Source organism: Lepeophtheirus salmonis, chromosome 2 (genome assembly GCF_016086655.4).
Source record: "Lepeophtheirus salmonis chromosome 2, UVic_Lsal_1.4, whole genome shotgun sequence".
NCBI lineage: Eukaryota > Metazoa > Arthropoda > Copepoda > Siphonostomatoida > Caligidae > Lepeophtheirus > Lepeophtheirus salmonis.
The window spans coordinates 15,416,890-15,435,746 of record NC_052132.2 but is presented as its reverse complement, the minus strand read 5'-3'; the positions used below and the strand labels follow the sequence as shown (position 1 = coordinate 15,435,746).

Sequence of the window (18,857 nt, the reverse complement as noted above, 5' to 3'; positions counted from 1 at the left end):
TAGAACTGATATGCGGGAACGAGACTGAATTGGAAGGGGTTGCATGGCATAACTATTTGTACCTATAGGGGGCAAGTAACCTAAAAACTATGTTTCTACCCACGTCCTTAAGTCAAATAGATATATACACATATTAAATAATTTAAAACTACATAAATTCTAATTATATCCTAGAATCCTGTACCCTCAGAATTTAGAATACACCTCCCTGGATATTGATAGAGAAATATAGGGAATGTATAGGTGGGTTGCTATGAAGGATGAATTTGCTGAATGCTTAAGTGAGAACCATACCCTGATACAAGCTGTGTTGGTCTTCCCTAACGTTGTACGTCGACCACCACTAGCTGCAGCGCTGTAAAAGCAGCAGTAGACTGAGATTCGGATAGAGGAAGAAGAAAAAAGAGTAGAGAGTAAATAATTGTATTTCTAGAAAGAGGGGACCCCACACCTTGGAGACTGGATTGCCGATTGGGATCATGATTCTTCTTGAAGTGCATAATCGTATTGTCGAGGATACACTCGGAGTGAAGATTCGTAATGCACTGGATGGGATTGCGGCGTCTTCTGTTTCAGTGAAAAACGCGGACTTTGACGGTGTTTTGTATAAAATTAATAATCAACCCGGCGATAAAACCAAGATCAACACCTCGGTGGCTCTTCGATTCTTCGACATCAATGAGTCTGGATCTCATTTGGAGGAAGTTTATGGGAAAGAGAACTTATTACACCCCCCAGAGGAGGGCTACGATGTGACGGTTGTGTTGGATCTGGAGAAGATCCCGGATGATTGGGAAAAAAGAGTGAAGGAAATATCCATGCTCAAGCGACACGCATTTGCTGCCTTCTTTCTCCGACATTTTAAACTGCAAGAACAACTCTCCCTCGCCGAAAAAGAAAATACAGCCATGGATCTTCCAAAGGAAAACTTAGATCCTTGAAAAAGCATTGACCTCCTACTCAGTCCTTTCCTTTTTATTCTTTCCATAACTAAATTCAGTTTCTACATAAACGTAATTGTGTAATCGGAAAAGGGAAATGCTTTTTGGGATTTAATCAATTCTCTATCCACTTACAGGCATCCATTGTTCGATACAGAGATGATGAAACCATGTGGATAGAAGCTAAAAGCGATCGCGTCACCGTTGTTTTTAGTACTGTTTTAAAGGATGATGATGACATTGTGATTGGCAAAGTGTTTCTTCAGGAATTTAAAGAAGGGCGAAGAGCCAATGTCACTGCCCCGCAAGTCTTATTTTCTTGGGATCCACCTGCTTCGTTAAATGACACGGATGCTCGTGTTGGAGAAGGTGTTGGCTATATCACATTTGTTCTTTTCCCACGTCATACTCAGCCATCCAACAGGGACAATACTATTAATTTGATTCATTTATTCAGAAATTACCTACATTATCATATAAAGTGCTCCAAGGCCTATATTCATTCCAGAATGCGGGCAAAAACTGCCGATTTTCTCAAAGTATTGAATCGAGCAAAGCCCGAAGCTCCCAACAAAAAAAGTACCATCATGAATCGAAAACAGATTGTTAACCATTGTAATTAGTATTCAATCAACGACATTCCTCTTTCTTATTGATACTCGCTTTTTTCTTTTGATTTTATTTAATTACATATACTATTGCATGGAACAATAATCTTAATCAAGAGCCTCAAAAGGTACTACAAATATTCCTTGTGCTTAATTTTCTTTTTAAGTCAATAAAAACAAGTACATTTAACGTTAATAATATTGATAATAATAATAATTATATTAATGATTATAACGAGTCATTTTATTCAGTCTTTAATCTTCTTTAAAAGATGTAAATGTAAGAAGCCCAATAGATTAAGTTTAATATAAAAAATCCTAATGGAAATAATTTTCTAGATACTGCGTCAACTCTCAGTAAAAACTTGTAATGATCTTGGTACATATCCAAAGAACGAACTGAACGGAAACACAGCCATATTGATTTGGATTGATTTTTTCTTTGTTCCTCTAAATGAAGTTGTCTGATTATTTTACTAAAATTGGGCTTCCCCCTCGACGTCACTGTCGCTTGAACTTTTTTTCCAGCGATTTTGTGCGGGAGTTAAAGTTATTATTGACTCGTCGATGAGTTCATCTCCTTGTCCAGTACTGATTGACCTATGATAACTTCTGGAAACTGTTTCATACACTGCAGACCGTGGATATAAATGACTCAGCTCTTCCAATTCATCATTTTTCTTAAGACGACGAACCAGCGTATCAATGAAATTAATGAAAGCAAATTCGATGAGCGCTGCAAAAACTGTCATGAAACACAGAACAATGAATACATCAAGAGCAGTTGCATATCCGACCCTTGGTTTGCTCTTCCCTCCAAATCCTATCGTTACTATGGCAAGGACCGTGGTACCACCCAAGGATGTACGAGCAGGTATTTCACCTCCTTTCTCTGTTTTTATGAGCCAGAAAGTGACCCATGAACAACAAACAATGAGAGTAAGGGGAATATATATTTGTAAAAGATAGTATCCTGTACGACGTTGGAATGTGAAGTGAAGTGCTATTACAGACACATTTTGGTCTCCGCCTGCGTTTCTACTGTATCGCGTAAAAGCAGAGTTGTTCCAGGAAATGAGGTGATATTGAGCTAAACCAAGTTTTTTTGTCCATTGAGAGGGGCATGCTCGTCCAATTGTATAGAATCTCGTCAACACCATGTCCAAAACTTCCTATTTCTAAAGGACAATGCTGTGAGTCCAATGGAAACTTTCTCAAGTCCATTTCACAACGTGCTTTCACTGTTAAACGCTGAGAGTAGGATATTCGACCATCCGGAGATATCCTTATAAAACGATTCGGCACAGTCATTTTATGCAGATAGCTAAAAAAAAGAAAATATAATGTCATTAATTTATGAGAATTTGTAGAAATATGAGGAAATGCGGATACAATATGTATTTGGATTGGTTTGAATAACAAATATCATAAATAGAACCTTGGATTTATTAAATGATTAATTTTTACCTCAGATTTAGCCTAAAGATAATGTATTATTTATATACATAAAATGAACCATTTACAATACATTTATGAAACAAACCAGGGTAGCGATACCGTTAGATTATTAAAAGTATGCTGGTATTATTACTTTGGGCCTGTAGTTTAATCTATATTCTACATGCAGAAAGCAATTATACTAGCAAAAAGTGTGATTTGACAAGTAAGTAGGTAAGCACTTCTATGGAAATCCATAATAATTAATTATTATTGTGATTCATAGAGAATGTGGAACTATACATGGGTGAATTATTTTTAAATCCATATTAAAGGATTAAGTTCAAGGAAATATGTTAAGTTTTAACTTATAACATGACGTTATTAATTAGTAGAATAGACAAAAATCTTGATTAAAAAACTGCATCCTATCTGCAAATTTACTATTTAATGCAATACTTTTCCTTTTCCCCTGCATTAAGTCGGCAGTTTACTTCAGGATATATCTTAAGATGGGATAGGCAATTATAAAGTACAACTCTGGCTGAATGTGAGCGGGAGAAACTAAAGGAATTTTCGCAATCCGCTAAAAGTTACGGGGCGTCAGAGACTCCCATTAAGCAAAAAATTACAGCAATCCCAAAAGCATCTTTAAAGGTGCAGTAGGGATCAAAAGTACCTTTATAGTAATTACTTTAGACCTTTAAAGGGTTATAAGATCCGGTTACAAATTTTTTCGCGAAGATATTGAATAATTTTGCTGCAACTTGTCAAAAAAAGTGCTGAGTAGGTGAAATATAAATTAGTTTAAATAGGAATCCAAATGAATAAATAATATTAGTATAAGTCAACAATATTGACAAGAAATGTTGAAGCTGCTTTTATATCTAATTTTAGTAGTAGTAATTAATGCATTAATGACCAAAATTCAGAATTAAATATTTAGGGTTTTTTTTTACTTCGTTTCAGAACAGATATGCAGCATTTTCGATATTATTAGCATTATTTAAAAAAAAAAACTTGTATGTTTGAGGCAATTTAAAAAAAAAAAAATGATGAGACATATTAAGAAATAATTTTATTAAACAACAAAATTTTATGCAAATTTCAAAAAAGGAATTATATTTCATATGGGATCCTAAAAAACATTCATAACTAAGATATATGGGGATTAAAAGAGTTTGATTTTTTCTTATAATCAACTGTAAAAATGACTCATTTTTCATAAGAGTACTACCTACTTGATCAAGGATAAGAGAATTGAGGATTGCTTTCAGTCTACACATATATAGAACAAATTTTTCGTATAAAGTGGTCCTCAACTATAAATGTATTAGGGTAGGGGTCTTGGCATAGTAAAGTTTGTGAAACACTGGCTGAAGAAATATTATTGGGCCCCGACAAGCTTAGTAGGGGACCTGGATTTCTCCAGTTTCTTTTTGGAAGAAAGGTTGCGTGGCCCAATAAAAGTAACGACATCTTTAATTTACATAAAATTATGTGGATGGAATATTAAAAGGTTATAAATATACAAAAAAATACAACGGTTCAAGAATCTGAACCGATAATGGTACAACCTTGTTATTCTCAATTCTTCCAAGTGGAATAGAACAACTAAATATTTATATTATTTGAATTCGTGATTCAACATAACCATAAAATGACAGGATTTTTATTGGTAAAGATTCGAATCTACTTTTCACTTGTTACCGGAACAATACTAGAAACACAAAAAAGAAATGAAGGCTTAACCCACAGAAGAAGTGAGGGTCGTGCATTCATTTAATCTTATGTTGTATTCGTCATTTTTTCTAACCTCTCTCCCCCCCTACATTCAACTTCAAAAAATTGGAAGGTTGCGTTAAATATACACAAAAATAGGTCAATAATAAACTGCCCACAACAAAAAGAGATGATGCGCCCATCTTTGGTTTGATGTGTACTCTGGGGCTGTGCCTCGATGGTATTATTTGTTTTTTTTTCAGTTTTGAAAGAAAAAAAAAATTCAAATTTTTTAAATCCTAAATTTGACAAATCACTTTATTATTTAGAACATATATAATACTTTTTTGGAGTTTTTTTGGAAGAGACAAAACTTGAAGGAATACAATTTAGACATTTTTTTCTTTTAAAGAAGGTAATAATTTTATATAACAATAACATTTTTGCAATTGGGGCTACAACCCCTCCAGTCCCCCTGTGGACGTGCCTAACTTAATATACAAATATTCATGAAAATTGTATGTAGTATAACTTATTATCAAAATAGTAACAAAATAATTAGGTTTAAGCTGCATTAAACTTATTTTATTAACTCGCAACTTTTTGTAAAAAATGAAGTGCAAAAAGTGGGAGGTTGTCTCCGAAAAACCGCAAAAAATAGTTTTCGAAATGCATAGATATTTTGTAACTTGTATTTTTTCCCCTGCAAGTTTTCTCTAGTCAAGTTTCCTGATATTGAAATCTAAGTTAGATGACTTTCAAGTCATCTAGTTCACAAACTCGAGTTCAAGTTTTGTGACTCAAGTCCATACCTTTGGTTTTAAGTGTACTTAGGGTCAGTGTCACGGGTGTGTGAGACCTCCCTCCCCACCACGGAGTTTTAGAATTGGAAACAATGGCATGTCACTAAAAAGTCAGAAGAAAGTCTATATCTTTTTAAAAAAAAGGTCATTCAAAAAAACAAAAGACGGTCATTAGATAAATATTATCAAAAACTTTATTTACGAAGGGCTATTATATAATTTTTATTTAAAAAAAATGGCATTTCAATTAAAGTCAAACAATGAGATATGGTAGGAAAAAATGGGGAAAATTATAGCAGCTGCTCATACTGGGCTTGAAACTCATATTGTGTTTCTTTATCATTTCAATTTTCATCTCTTTTTTTCTAAGTGATGAGATTTTATATACACAATTAACTCCATTTAAAATGTAAAGTAAAATTGGAATATTAAGAGAAATGAATAGATAATCTTACATATTTATTTAATCTTGAAAGACTTTGAATGAAGGGTTTTATATGTGTGACAATCATATACCGAGAATTTATAATGTTTATTGCTTATTTATCTCTTAATGTTTTGATGTCAAATCCAAAAGTTATAGCAATATACGGTATGTCAAGAAATTGATGTCTTCTTTTTCAAACACACGTAAATTAAAGTAAATTTAATATTGTGGTATAATTATATTTCCAAATACAGGGTGTCCACGATAAATTGGAACTATCTTAAAATTCAACCTGCTTGATAAAAATGGATTTTGGAGTGTATTTGTTAATATGAAAAAGTTAGACATGATATTAAACAATAAAATTATTCAACATGTTCTCCCTCAACAGTCACCATCTTCTCCATCCTGCCCCTAAAGGATTTGCATGCCCTGATGACTTCCGCGGAATCGACAGCATTCCACTCCATCTTGTAATGGAGCCCTTCAGGGCCGCGATGTTCTTGTGGCTGACCTTGCACACTTCCCTCTCCAACTTCCCCTACCAGTAGTAATCACACGGATTGAGGTCGGGTGAGTTGGAGGGCCAGGTGTTGCGATCCCAGAAAGTGATATCGTGGGAGTTGAAGAGGTTAGTGGTCCTCATGGCGATGTGTGCGGGCGCTGAGTCTTGTTGGAATATGAACTCCCTCCCAGCGGCCGTATCCTTCATCCAGGGGATGACGAACTCCTCCATGACTTCGCAGTACCTTATCGCGTTAACCCTTTCCTTGGGATTGAAGAAGAAAGGAGGCATCACCTCACCAGTGCTTCAGATGACACCCAGGGTCATCAAGGAGACCGGGAACTTTGTGGTGAAAACTGCAGGGACCTCTTCTCTCTCCTTGGCAAGCCACCTATCATTCTGGACGTTGTAGCTTCTTTCGACAGTCCAGTTCTTCTTGTCGGAGAAGAAGATGATTCTTCCTCTATGGCTCATCAGGTCATTGAGGAGACACTTATCGTTGGTGAGCCTGGTGGCCTTCATGGATGCCGTGAGAATGTGTTGTTTGACCATTCGGTATGACCTGTACCCGAGGTCCTCATTCACAGGATTGGAAACCAGCTGCTTCCTCACTCCACGGTTCTTGGCCAACCTGGACAAGGAAGTCCCCGGCGAGGCCTTCAAGGAAGCGGGGAGTGCGGATTTGGTCACTCCTCATGTTGTGGCCTTGCGGCAGACCTTCCCCTCAACCTCCCAGACATTGAAGACCCGGTACACTGTTGTCTTGGGGTAGTTAAGAAGCTTGTAGATAGCAGAGGGCTTATATCCCGCACGAGTCAATTCGAGGATGGCGTCTCTCCTTGGTTGTTTCATGATGACTATTGTTTGTTGTCAAAACAATTGTGGTGGAAGTTATAGTGTATTGTTCATGCAACCTTTTATATTAGTATGATTTAACCCCGAATATCCACATTATGGATCTGGATGAAGTTTAAAGTAGTTCCAATTTATCGTGGACACCCTGTATATCCACAATTAAAGTTTATATAATTTTTAATGCGTTCAGGGATACAAGCAATTCAATTCTCCAAAGTCTCATCTGAAATTATCGAAACAGGCAAATTTTACATTTTGGACGAGAGTTTCTTCATTGGTTGCAGGCGGTAATTTATTGATCTTATTTTGGACACTGGCTCATAGATTTTGTATCGGAGACAAGTCCGAACTGTAGCTAGGCCTTATGCCCTTTGCCAAAAATGAGTCTAAGTTAGCCTGAAGCCAGGCTTGGGCAACGTGAGAGCTATGAGCAGGATCTCCGTCTAGCTAAAAAAAGGATTTTGACATGTCTGGTAACATTTTCCACTTCAGAACCCATCTGTTTTCTCGGCTCCGGGATACATTTCTTGAGTATAGTCTCTACATAATATAAAGACGTCACAAGTTATCCTTAAGGTATAAAATGAAGCTCACTAAGAGCCCAGTAGCTCATAAGACCTCAGACGTGAATTTTCAAGGAAAACTTCACTTTCGGAGTCGGCATAACATCTTCCTTCTTGCGAGCTCAAACGGGATCTGGATAGTGAAACATTTCAAAGGTGGACTCGTCAGAAAAAATAACTCTTCTCCACTCATTTATTGACAAATTTTTCCTCTCACGACAAAAATAAGTCGTTTTTTCTTCTGAATCTCCGTTCGGTTGCATTTGAGGCCTTTACGGCAAGACCTCCAGTGATTAGTTCATGTGCTTCAAGCAGTCTCCTGTGACACTGGATGACCATTTGACGTCAATCTGGTAACTAATTTTCTCAAGGATTGACCTTTTTTGTAAGATTTTGACGAAGGTTATGTTTGCAACTATCGAAAGATTTTTCTTCCTTCCACAACCACCCTTGTTCTCGAGGTTCTCCTCAGAACGCTGACAGTTTCACCACCTTTGAATGGTTCGGACCGAAACGCTAAGGTCCCGAGTAATCTAAACCTGCCTTTTTCCTGCCTCAAGTTGGCCTACTGCCCTCCTTCGGGTGCTTAAGAAGTGTTCCTTCACCATTCTGTAACATCATAATTTTTAAGAGTCATGTGTAAAAATGTTTAAAGGTTTTTTCCTTACCTTAAATTGGGGTAGATACAGATTTTTAAGAGTCTCTGAGCCCACGTGCCTTTCTTTTTTTTTCCTTTTCATTTTTGAACTTTTTTTTAAGAGAAGCGGCAAATTAAAAAAGAGGACATCAATTTCTTGACATACTGTATACAGTATAATATAGATATGTAATCGTTTGGACGGTATTTTCCCTCTTTTTTTGATCGGATTTGAAAATATGTTTGGAATGAGTGATGACTAGACTTATGACTTAAGGGGGATTTTTTGTCCCAAATAAGCAGAAAATGAGACCTAAAATTTTGACAAATGAGCTCATAAAATATGAAAATTGAGCCATTTGTTTTCCAAGAAAAATACTGTTTTATAAGGATAATTGAAAGTAATTAGCCTTGTTTTATTTTTAAATTTATCATAACTTATTAATAAATTTAGCTATGCCATATAGGAAAATCAAGATTTTAAAAAGATTTTCTTTCGTTAATGTTTGTCTCCCATCAGTATTGGTAGTTATAAACATTCTAAAGGACTATTCAACGTCCACATAAGTAGTTGGAGCAAATTAAAAGTTTGCATGATCTCCAGAAGTCTTGTTAGATGGAGGGAACTCATCATCACCAATACTAATTATACGACAAACTGCACGCATAAATAGAATATCTGGATTTCGCAAATTTTGCATAAAAGTACATATTTTTCTTTTTTTCTAAGATTCAAGAGAGATTATTCAACAGTCAATTTTGAACCAAATCTCACGTTTCTGTAATCGGCTATTGTCGGAATTTGGCTGCCTCACATATCAGAACATATAATCATAACCTGATTGCATAATATACATTTATTTCCAAAAAAGGGGGCCTAATAAATGAGTGTGTCTGCAAGTGGATTTTTGCCTCCAAAAATATCTTCAAAAGCTGTTGTGTAATCTAATTAGAACCCAAATTTTCTCTGTTTATTCCATACTAGTTTAGAATAATGAGCAATTTTCTCACAAAACATGATAAAATATGCAGTTTTTCCACAAAAGGTCAAAGTGAGAATTTTTTTGAGCGATTGAGCGATATTGCTCACAAATCCTAAGTCTAGTGATTACCATGAAAATCTCATTTTAGAGTATTTTCTTTAATATTTATCATTTAATTAAAATACTAGAACACTACAATCTGATTGAATTATGAATGAACATATTTTTCTTTTCAGTGTTGAAGTGTACCTATATACCATAGTACGGGATATGAGGGTTTCATTATAAAACTATATTAAATTAAAAATATATAATATTTTTATTCTCTGTAATTGAAGTGATAGTTGTTCAATGGTATAATTTTCTATAAAAAGTTTTTTTTTTCCCCAAAAAAATTAACTTTTTGTAAATAACTATGGATTTTTGATTTTTTTTCCAAAAATTTAATATTTGAAATTCCATTTAAAAAAAAGATAATCTTTTGCGAACAGATATCGATTTTTGAAATTTTTTAAAAATAGTCATGGATTTTTGAATTTTTATATATATATAAAAAATAATTTTTGAAATTTTTTGTAAACAGCTGTGGATTTTTGAATCTAAAAAAATGTAATATTTGAAAATTAATTTTTGGAATTTTGTATTGAATTTTTTGTGAATAGCTATAGATTTTTGATTTTTGAACCTCCCCCCAAAAAAAAAAAAATATCTATATATATAAGTAATACTGCAGACGCCCCTGTACTTGGCTAACACAAACACATACCCTGTTTTTTCTAGTCTCTACTCCTATAAGTCGATTCAGTGAACAATTTCCAAAAATTTCTAATATTTGGGAAGAATTGGTCAACTACCAAGTGATGTTGGGCCTTTTGTATGGTTTTTCTTTCTCATGAGGAGAGGTTGGGAGATACAATTAATTTAACGACGATAAAGTTTTAATTTATTGCATTTATATTACTAATATGATAAATTTTTTTCCGCTGCAGTCGAAATAAGTGCTCGGCAAAAAAATATATTGCTTCATTTTAATTTAAAAAGTTGTTGAAAATATCCCCTTACTCGCATGTATTTTGAAGTTGGCAATCCCCAAAAAAAAAAATTACTTCGATATTTTAATACACGGCCATTTTTGCATCTTTTTTTTCTTCTTTAAATATTTTACAAAAAAATTGCAAAATTTTATGAGTAACATACCTTATTCTATAAGTATGAATGATTAGTGGATTGAATAATTATTTTTGTGCGATTTTGCAAAGGTCTTAAAAATGTTGGGCTTTCCAAAATTATCTGGTTCCAATTAACCTGATTTGGACAAATTGTACCAATTTAGAATTCTAACGTGACACTGGATGTGACAAGATCAATTTTAACTCTATCATTATCCGTGGAGTTATTTGCGTTTAAATAGTTTGGCAAATTTTTAAGTTAATAAGATTAATTGTAAAAAATATTTCATCCACTGTTATAATATAAGATATATTTTTATTAAATCTTTTTATATAAAATAATTATTCCTCTCAAACCTGTGAATGTAAAGTAGTTTAACCAAAAAACTGTGGGGCTGTGATTAAAATCCATCGTTTCTTCTTGAAGTATTAAACTATCTCCAAAAAATCAAATTTAAAATAATTACAGATACGCGTCTTAAAACCTGTACTCCATCGATATTTGTTTCCAGAAAGACCAAATAACTTATGTGGCTCGTGTAACTTACCGGGTGGTCTATTGAAATCTGAACACTTACTAATTCAATAATTTATGAAGGTTGCAGGATTTAAACTAATTCATATTTCGATATAATAAAACATAAGCAATTATTTAAAAAACAAAGCAAGTCTTAGGTCTCTAGCTTACGTTCAAGTTTATAAAATGACACTTGAAGGTGATCAACGAATTTCCATGCGTGCACTCCAAGCAATTGGACATCTTCAACCCCACTATCAACACCGTCAGTAAATCCAAGACGTTGGAGAGGAAGAAGGGATCCGTCAAAAAGGGGTAAACTTGATCTGGAGGAGTTAAAGAAAACAGGCCAGGCCAATCCCTTCAAGTCCACGAGGGTCAATGCAAGATACCTCGGGATTTCACACCAGACTGTCAAGAGAGCTATCATAAAAGTGGCTGGAAAGAACCTTGCGAGGATGGAGCGGGCACTTTTGATACTAGAAATGGAAATAAACCCATCTCTTCCTTTGCAAGACTCTTTTGAACTCTATTTTTGACAATTTTAGCACCCCTCCCTACAGCCCTGATACCAACCCCTAGGCTACACCTATTTGATACATGTTCAGGTCCGTCATGGAAACAACAAGACTCTCAAAGACACTGCCAACCAGCAATGGGACGCCATGACAAAGGACTACATCTGCTGAGGGTGTCAGGACTTCTGTCATTGCCTGGAAGCCATCATTGCCGCTAATGGCGGCTACATTAATTTTGTTGAAATTCTTTGTTAATTCATAAATTATATCTTGTTGAAGTTTAAAATTAAAAGTTTTTAGATTTTAATGGACCACTCGGTATTGCATTAAATTGATTTTATTTTCATATAACGGGATGCTATATAAGAACATAAAATATATAATTAAAATCTATCAAAGAGAGAGAGAGAGATGCAAGACCAAGTTTCACTATCAATATATTTAATATAACTTTGAGACTATATAAAAAAAAGGTACATCTTTTTAATTTTATTAGTTTACTTCTTTTCAGGAATTTAAGGTAAAGTAAAATTTCTTTGGATGTCTTTTTTAAATTGAATTATGCATCAACCTTCAGTCGTTGAAAGTAAAGTAAGTTATATGTGATATGTTGAGTTATTCTTTCCTAATCTATAAAGAAAGCCTTCTTTTCCAATTAGTAAGTCTTTATAAACTCTGATATTTGAGAATAAAAGTTAGAAATTTATGAACCATTTGTTGGGGTTAATAATGATTGTGTTATTTTTGAAAGAAGACTTTAAATGGTAAGAATAAGGGGAATTGAGAGATATATTCTTGAGAATGAGTTGTCGCAAGGGAGAACAGTGTAGGTCAATTTCAACGTCGAGTACATTCCATTTATTTTACGGAAATTCGGGATCCAAAGTGAGGACATTTTGTGGCCAATACATCCTACACTTTTTGTCCTTTTGGACCGGTGCTTTGTCTTATTGGAAGGTGTAATGGGCAACTTCATCCATATTGAAAATCGTTCTAGCAATTATTTTTTTCCCGGTTTAGTTTTAATTTATTTTTTCTTGACCAATTTTTCGGTCCGGACCGTTGACTGATATTTTTCAGGTCTCACTTTATGGACCAATTTTTTTGGTCATTTATTATGAATAACCCATTTTTTTCTAGATCAACCATCATGGATGTTTTCATTATATTAAAAAGATCTCATATAGATTATAAATATCTGGATAACTTTGAAGATCTAAAAAGAACACGACAGGATCACCGTCTACGCCGTCAGCATGTCCAAAATATTGGAGAGGATGAAGGGCTCTGTCAAAAAGAGCAAACTGGATTCGTATGAGTTTAAGAAAATAGCCTAGGCCAATCCTCTCAAGTCCATGAGGCCCATGCAAGAGATCTCAGGATTTCACACCACACTGTCCACAGAGCTATCCCAAATATGGGCGGAAAGAGCCTTGTGAGGGTGGAGAGGCCACTTTTGAGACCAACAATCAAAGATACCCATCTCCTCGTTGTAAGACTCTTTTGAGTGAGACTTTTAAGTTCTTTTGAACTATTTTTTGACAATTTCGGCCCCTGAGTCCTGATACCAACCTTCTCGGCTACTCCTTTTGGGTGCATATCGAAGGGAAGGCCTGCAGTGTCGTTCTTCAATCACCGATACCCTCAAAGACACTGTCAGCCAGTAATGGGACGCCATGACAAAGGACTACATCTTCAGCGGATACCAGGTCTTCCGCCGCTGCTTGGAAGTCATCATTGCCACCAAGGGTGGCTACATTAATGATTAAGAGAGCTCAGACACACCTCTATTTACAGTATTTATTTTGTTATAGGGAGAGGAGCAGGGAAAAAACAAGAATATTCGTTAGAATTACTCCGATGTTGATCCTCAATTCTACTCAAAATCCAATAAGGACATATAACTAGTAATGGAAATCGTGTGTATTTCAGGATTTAAAAAAAAGAAATCCAAAATCATCATGGTAACCCTGAAAATTTGAAGAAGAGCAGCTTAGCTATCATGACATTTGATTATATCAGCTTCAAACAGCTGTTACGAGGTAAGAGGGAGATAAGGCTATAAATAGGGACTTTGGCAAGAATAACTTCGATGTCAATCCTCAATTCTACTCTGAGTCCAACAAGGACCCACAATTATTACTCCAGAACAAATCCTCAAGATTACTCTGGTTCATTTATAAGCACACAAGAATGTTGAAATAGGCTTTGAATATGATTGAATGTAGTAGGAAAATAAGTTCACTACTCAAGAGTTAAATATTAATGACAACAGCTGACAAAATATGTATACGATTTGAAGAACCTCAATGACATTTGTGAAACCCTTGGGCAATGCATTTTAGAATGATAAAAAGTCATATTTGGCCTTCTTTTATACGTTTTTCTCCGTGCGCGGAAAACTGCTCTGGAGAAAATTGCACGTGGAAGATTTCCCTGGAGAAGATTGCCATGGAAGAAAATTGCCAGTTAGGTCCTGTATTTTTTTTCATAATAACATTATAAATTCCCTTAATATTGTTTATGACAAATATGTAAATATATTCTGCACTCATAGAACCCCTTTCTTTTAAAATAATAATATGAATCAAATGATGAGCCTGATTTATTCTGCCTGAAACTACAAGTAAATACTTTAATGTAGCATCAAAATTAAATCAAGCCATCTCTTAATATTTAGCCCAAATATAGGTAGATCTCATGGATAACTGAATCTACTTATAATAAAAATTTCTATTTGAGAACAAATTGACAGATAAATGTATGAGCAAGGTGACACCTGTTCACTTTTTTTATCTACCAGATTCAATTCAATGAAAAAACTCCAGTGGGATGCTTTATGGTATCTAAGAGTCTAAGAAATTGGATTTCATATCATATACGAGGTTTAAAAAATAAGGGAAAAGTTATTTTCTTATCCAAATTCAATTCTCATTTGATTTTTGATTTTTTTAAAATTATTATTTTGTTACACATGTCTACAACGTATAAACTGTTGGTTTTTTTTTTGACAGATGAAAGGTTATACGTCTTTTGGTGTGTTCTACGGTTGTCTATTATTGAAAAAAAAAAAAAACTGCTAAGAAAGATTGTTTATTCGTCAAAATCTAGCCTTTTGTACAAAATAACTAATTTAGAAGAATAAACCATCTTCCAAAAGTGTTCAAAGAATTGTCTTGGATTTTTTTATTTCCGTTTTTTCAATAATAGAAAATCGTGGAGCACACAAAAACACGTTTGACCTTTTTATCTGTAAAAAACAAACAAACAATGTAAAATGGCGGATAATTTCATCATATGTTGTGGGCATGTCCATCACCATAATAAATAAAAAAATTCGAGAATGGAATGAGAATTGAATTCAGAATGATAAAATAACGGTTACTTTTGATCAGAGTATGAAGTTTTTTTATGACTTGAAAATTTGATTTTAATTTGAAGGGTCTCACGTCAAATTTAGAAGGAATAGAAAAGTACATAGAGGGATCAAAATCTACAATGTGTAAATCTGAAAGTATCACTACCTGTTTTTTCCATTGATAATGAAGGTATCCGGTCTCCAAATCTTTGTCAAGAACTGCCAGTTCATAGGCAATTCATTCAATTTTGAACTATTGTACACAAGCCTGGGATCCGTCCAGTATTGCCGAAAGTAGCAATCCATCAAAAACAACTGTTTTTGCTCATCAACAGGCCCCATACTTCGTATTGCAAAGTTCACACTCACTTTGATGGGCGAATCTCCAATTTGAGGACGGATTTGTCGATCATATCGATTCTCTGAGAGTAGAGCATCCAAAGTTCGAGAGACACGACTACTGAGCTCATCCTGACGACGGTAGAATATCCTAGAGGAGCGTTTAGTCTTATTACGGTTACCATGATGGTGGCGATGGTCATGTGGAGGCTGGTCATGGTGCTGTTGAACGTGTTCTTCGTATGTATCACAGAAATCGTGTAGATATTGATTGCAACCGCTGGTTCCGTAGAATAGTTTTGAGGAAAACACTAGGAACACTGAGAGGGGTAGGATCATAATGGAAGGGAGTAGAGAGGAGGGTGAGTGTGGAGCAAGGCATGAGCTAGGAGCAGGGGTACTCTAGCATTAATGTTGATCCTCTTGGATGTGGGATACAGATCAATTGCCTTTGTTTTTATTTATTTAATTTATGTACAATGTTGATTGTACATAACGGAAATAAAATAAACTTATTAATTAAAAAAAATCACTGACGTCAATCCATTGATTTACTTTCTTCTTAATATCTATGTACATGAGAAGGATCCTTGAATTATAATAACTGATTGTCATTCCATTGGAGTTTGAATTAATAGCTATGTACTAAGTAAGTTCATTCTCCGATCACCCCCTCTTTTCTATGCGTTGACTCCTCCTTGCCGTCCAAAACTTTTAGAATCAATACCATGTATTATAAGAATGCATGTTCCAAATAAGTCAAGTCCTCTAATCAAACTGAAGTCGATACTAAAATATAAAAAGTAAACAAAATACTTTCTTTCCCTTACTCTTTCCTCTTAATCGAAAAATACATATTACAGAGTACTGGGCCCTCTTCATAAAAGTTAAATGTATACCTATACCCTATGTATACATATATTTCATGGCATGACAACATTTTTTAATAATATTTCCTACTCCACAATATACATATAAATATCCTTAATATACAATTTCCTAGGATATTCAGTCCCTCAATATTAAACCACGGGATTGAAGGAATCTTTCATTTTCATTAGGTCATGAAATATCTCCTTCTCAAATAGCCATAGATTTGCCATACTCTCTTACAAAAAAAACAAAAAATATTTATATATATTTTTGTATAAAAAAATAATATTTCGTGAGTTTCAAAACGTATTTTTAATTTAAGGAGAAATAATGACACACATAAATTGTCTTTCTAAGGCAAAGACGCTTGTTCTTCTACAAAAAAACCTACATGTCTCTATAGTGACGTATGAACAGAGGTGGAAATATGAAAATGGAAGGTCTCGCTTTTATTGTAATTACAACCTGAATAGGATCTGTATATACCAAAAGCTATCATCATTATTCTTGAAGAGAGAACAATAAGTATGAAGTAATCACTAGTTCATAAAAAATGAAGAGTAACTATGTTTATTTGAGGTGAAGTTGGAAGTCTAAGTCCTTGTTGGATTCAGAGTCGAATTGAGGATCGGCATTCCTGCTTAGATTATTGCTATATACGGAGTGGGCCTTGTATTTATTTCCTTCAACTGACCACTGCTTGAAGTGGATCTAATAAAAACACAGGCGTCCGCAAGATTATATAGATATATATATTTGTTTGTTTGAATTGTTTTTCAAAAAAAAAATCAAAAATCCATTGCTATTCACAAATAATTAATTTTTTTGGAATTTTTTTTTTTGATTTTTCGGTACAGACCCTTGACCGATATTTTTCCTTCTCACTCTATGGACCGATTTTTTTTGGTCTCATTTATTATGAAAACCCGATTTTTTTTTCTTCATCAACCATCATGGATGTTTTCATTATATAATAAACAAAGATCTCATATAGATTATAAATATCTGGATAAATTTGAAGATCTAAAAAGAACACGACAGAATCATGTCCGAAACATTGGAGAGGAAGAAGGGCTCTGTCAAAAAGAGCAAACTGGATTCGCATGAGTTTAAGAAAATGGCCTAGGCCAATCCTCTCAAGTCCATGAGGCCCATGCAAGAGATCTCAGGATTTCACACCACACTGTCCACAGAGCTATCACAAATATTTGTGGAATGGGCCTTTTGAGGGTGGAGAGGCCACTTTTGAGACCAACAATCAACAAATCCATAGCTATTTACAAATATTTAAATTTTTTGGAAAAAAAATTTAATAGTTAAAAATCAAATATGAAATTGTTTGCATTTCTGCATAATTTGCTCGAATGACGATAAAAAATTCTAATAAAAGCAAAAATTACTTTGGGGAGAGGAGCTACAGCCCCTCCAGCCGACCCCCTGCGGTCGCACCTGAATAAAAAGTCATGACAGCTAAGCTGTTCTCCATCTAATCATTCTTCAACTTGTTAGGGTGACCACGTTCCTTTTCGTTGTTTTATTATACAGGCATTTAATATTGTTTGAATCTAAGCGTACGAGTAGAAGTATAAAAATATCTTTATAGAAAGCGGGAACGGCATTTTGTAGCTTGTAATCTAAATATAACTTTTTCTTTTCTAAAGCTTTAATCATTATCATTTCATTCTTGAAGAGAGACGTTCTGCAAATTGTCAGGATTAGCATAAATTTTTTTTGTCTGCCTAACATACTTACAATTTACAGCCCCAGAGATCCCTCCTCCTTCTAGTAGAGTTAAATTAAATTCAAGCATACACTCCTGCCAAGTCCTATAGGCAACTCTGAACTCGAGACATTTTTGTACAGGATCCAATAATACACTAGATAACCTCACCACAATCACATAAAGGCAGACTGTGTAATTGCAGTCCTTAGAAATTTCCGCAGAATGGCCGGGGCAACAATTCTACTAATGTTCGCTGATAAATAATTGAAATAACACTATTTATAAGGATGTGTATTGTGTAGTACTGAAAAGAAAGAACCTTCTTCTCCATTGTAGGATATAATTCTGATCTATAAAATGTAATTATTACAGAGTCGAACAATTATAGGGTCATTAATTCTTCCAATCAAATGAAGCCAAGAATATAACTTATCTTTAAACACAAAATCCAAAGGTAACCTCAGCTTTTATACAGAACGTCAGGGTAAAAAAAAAAAAAAAAATGAGATTATTGTAATTCAAAGTCATCTTTCACATTTTTTTTCTAATTATTGGGCTTTATTGCCATGCATTTAAACATTTACAATCTTATTATAATTTAACACAATATACTCTAAAAATAATTCGATACAACATGTAGACAAACGAAAATTAAAAAGCCCATATTGGGGTTTAATAATAATTGCATCAACTCTCTCATTATTTGAAGTAGTAATCTTCTTTACACTGTTGTTTATTGAATAATGTACTATGTACGTTATAATAACGTCCTCATAACTTTTAGATAAAGATTTGACATTCTCACAAAATATGATCGGTTGTTTCCTTTTAACATTGACAGAATAAGCAAATTCCCCTTTCGTCATTAAGATATTTGGT

General features: G+C 34.3%; 2 protein-coding genes across 2 annotated transcripts; one reads left to right on the top strand and one right to left on the bottom strand.

The window, feature by feature from the left end:
- The first annotated feature begins 363 nt into the window (after positions 1-363).
- On the top strand, positions 364-1,778 carry Arpc2 (Actin-related protein 2/3 complex, subunit 2). The gene is made up of 2 exons (XM_071886625.1): positions 364-921; positions 1,077-1,778. Exons 1-2 carry the CDS (start codon positions 480-482, stop codon positions 1,562-1,564), a joined length of 930 nt encoding a protein of 309 aa, XP_071742726.1. The 5' UTR covers positions 364-479; the 3' UTR covers positions 1,565-1,778.
- On the bottom strand, positions 1,574-16,156 carry LOC121132293 (gamma-aminobutyric acid receptor alpha-like). Its single transcript, XM_040727662.2, has 2 exons — positions 15,210-16,156; positions 1,574-2,873 (listed from the first exon to the last, which is right to left on the bottom strand). Exons 1-2 carry the CDS (start codon positions 15,719-15,721, stop codon positions 2,588-2,590), a joined length of 798 nt encoding a protein of 265 aa, XP_040583596.2. The 5' UTR covers positions 15,722-16,156; the 3' UTR covers positions 1,574-2,587.
- Between the last annotated feature and the right edge of the window lie 2,701 nt (positions 16,157-18,857).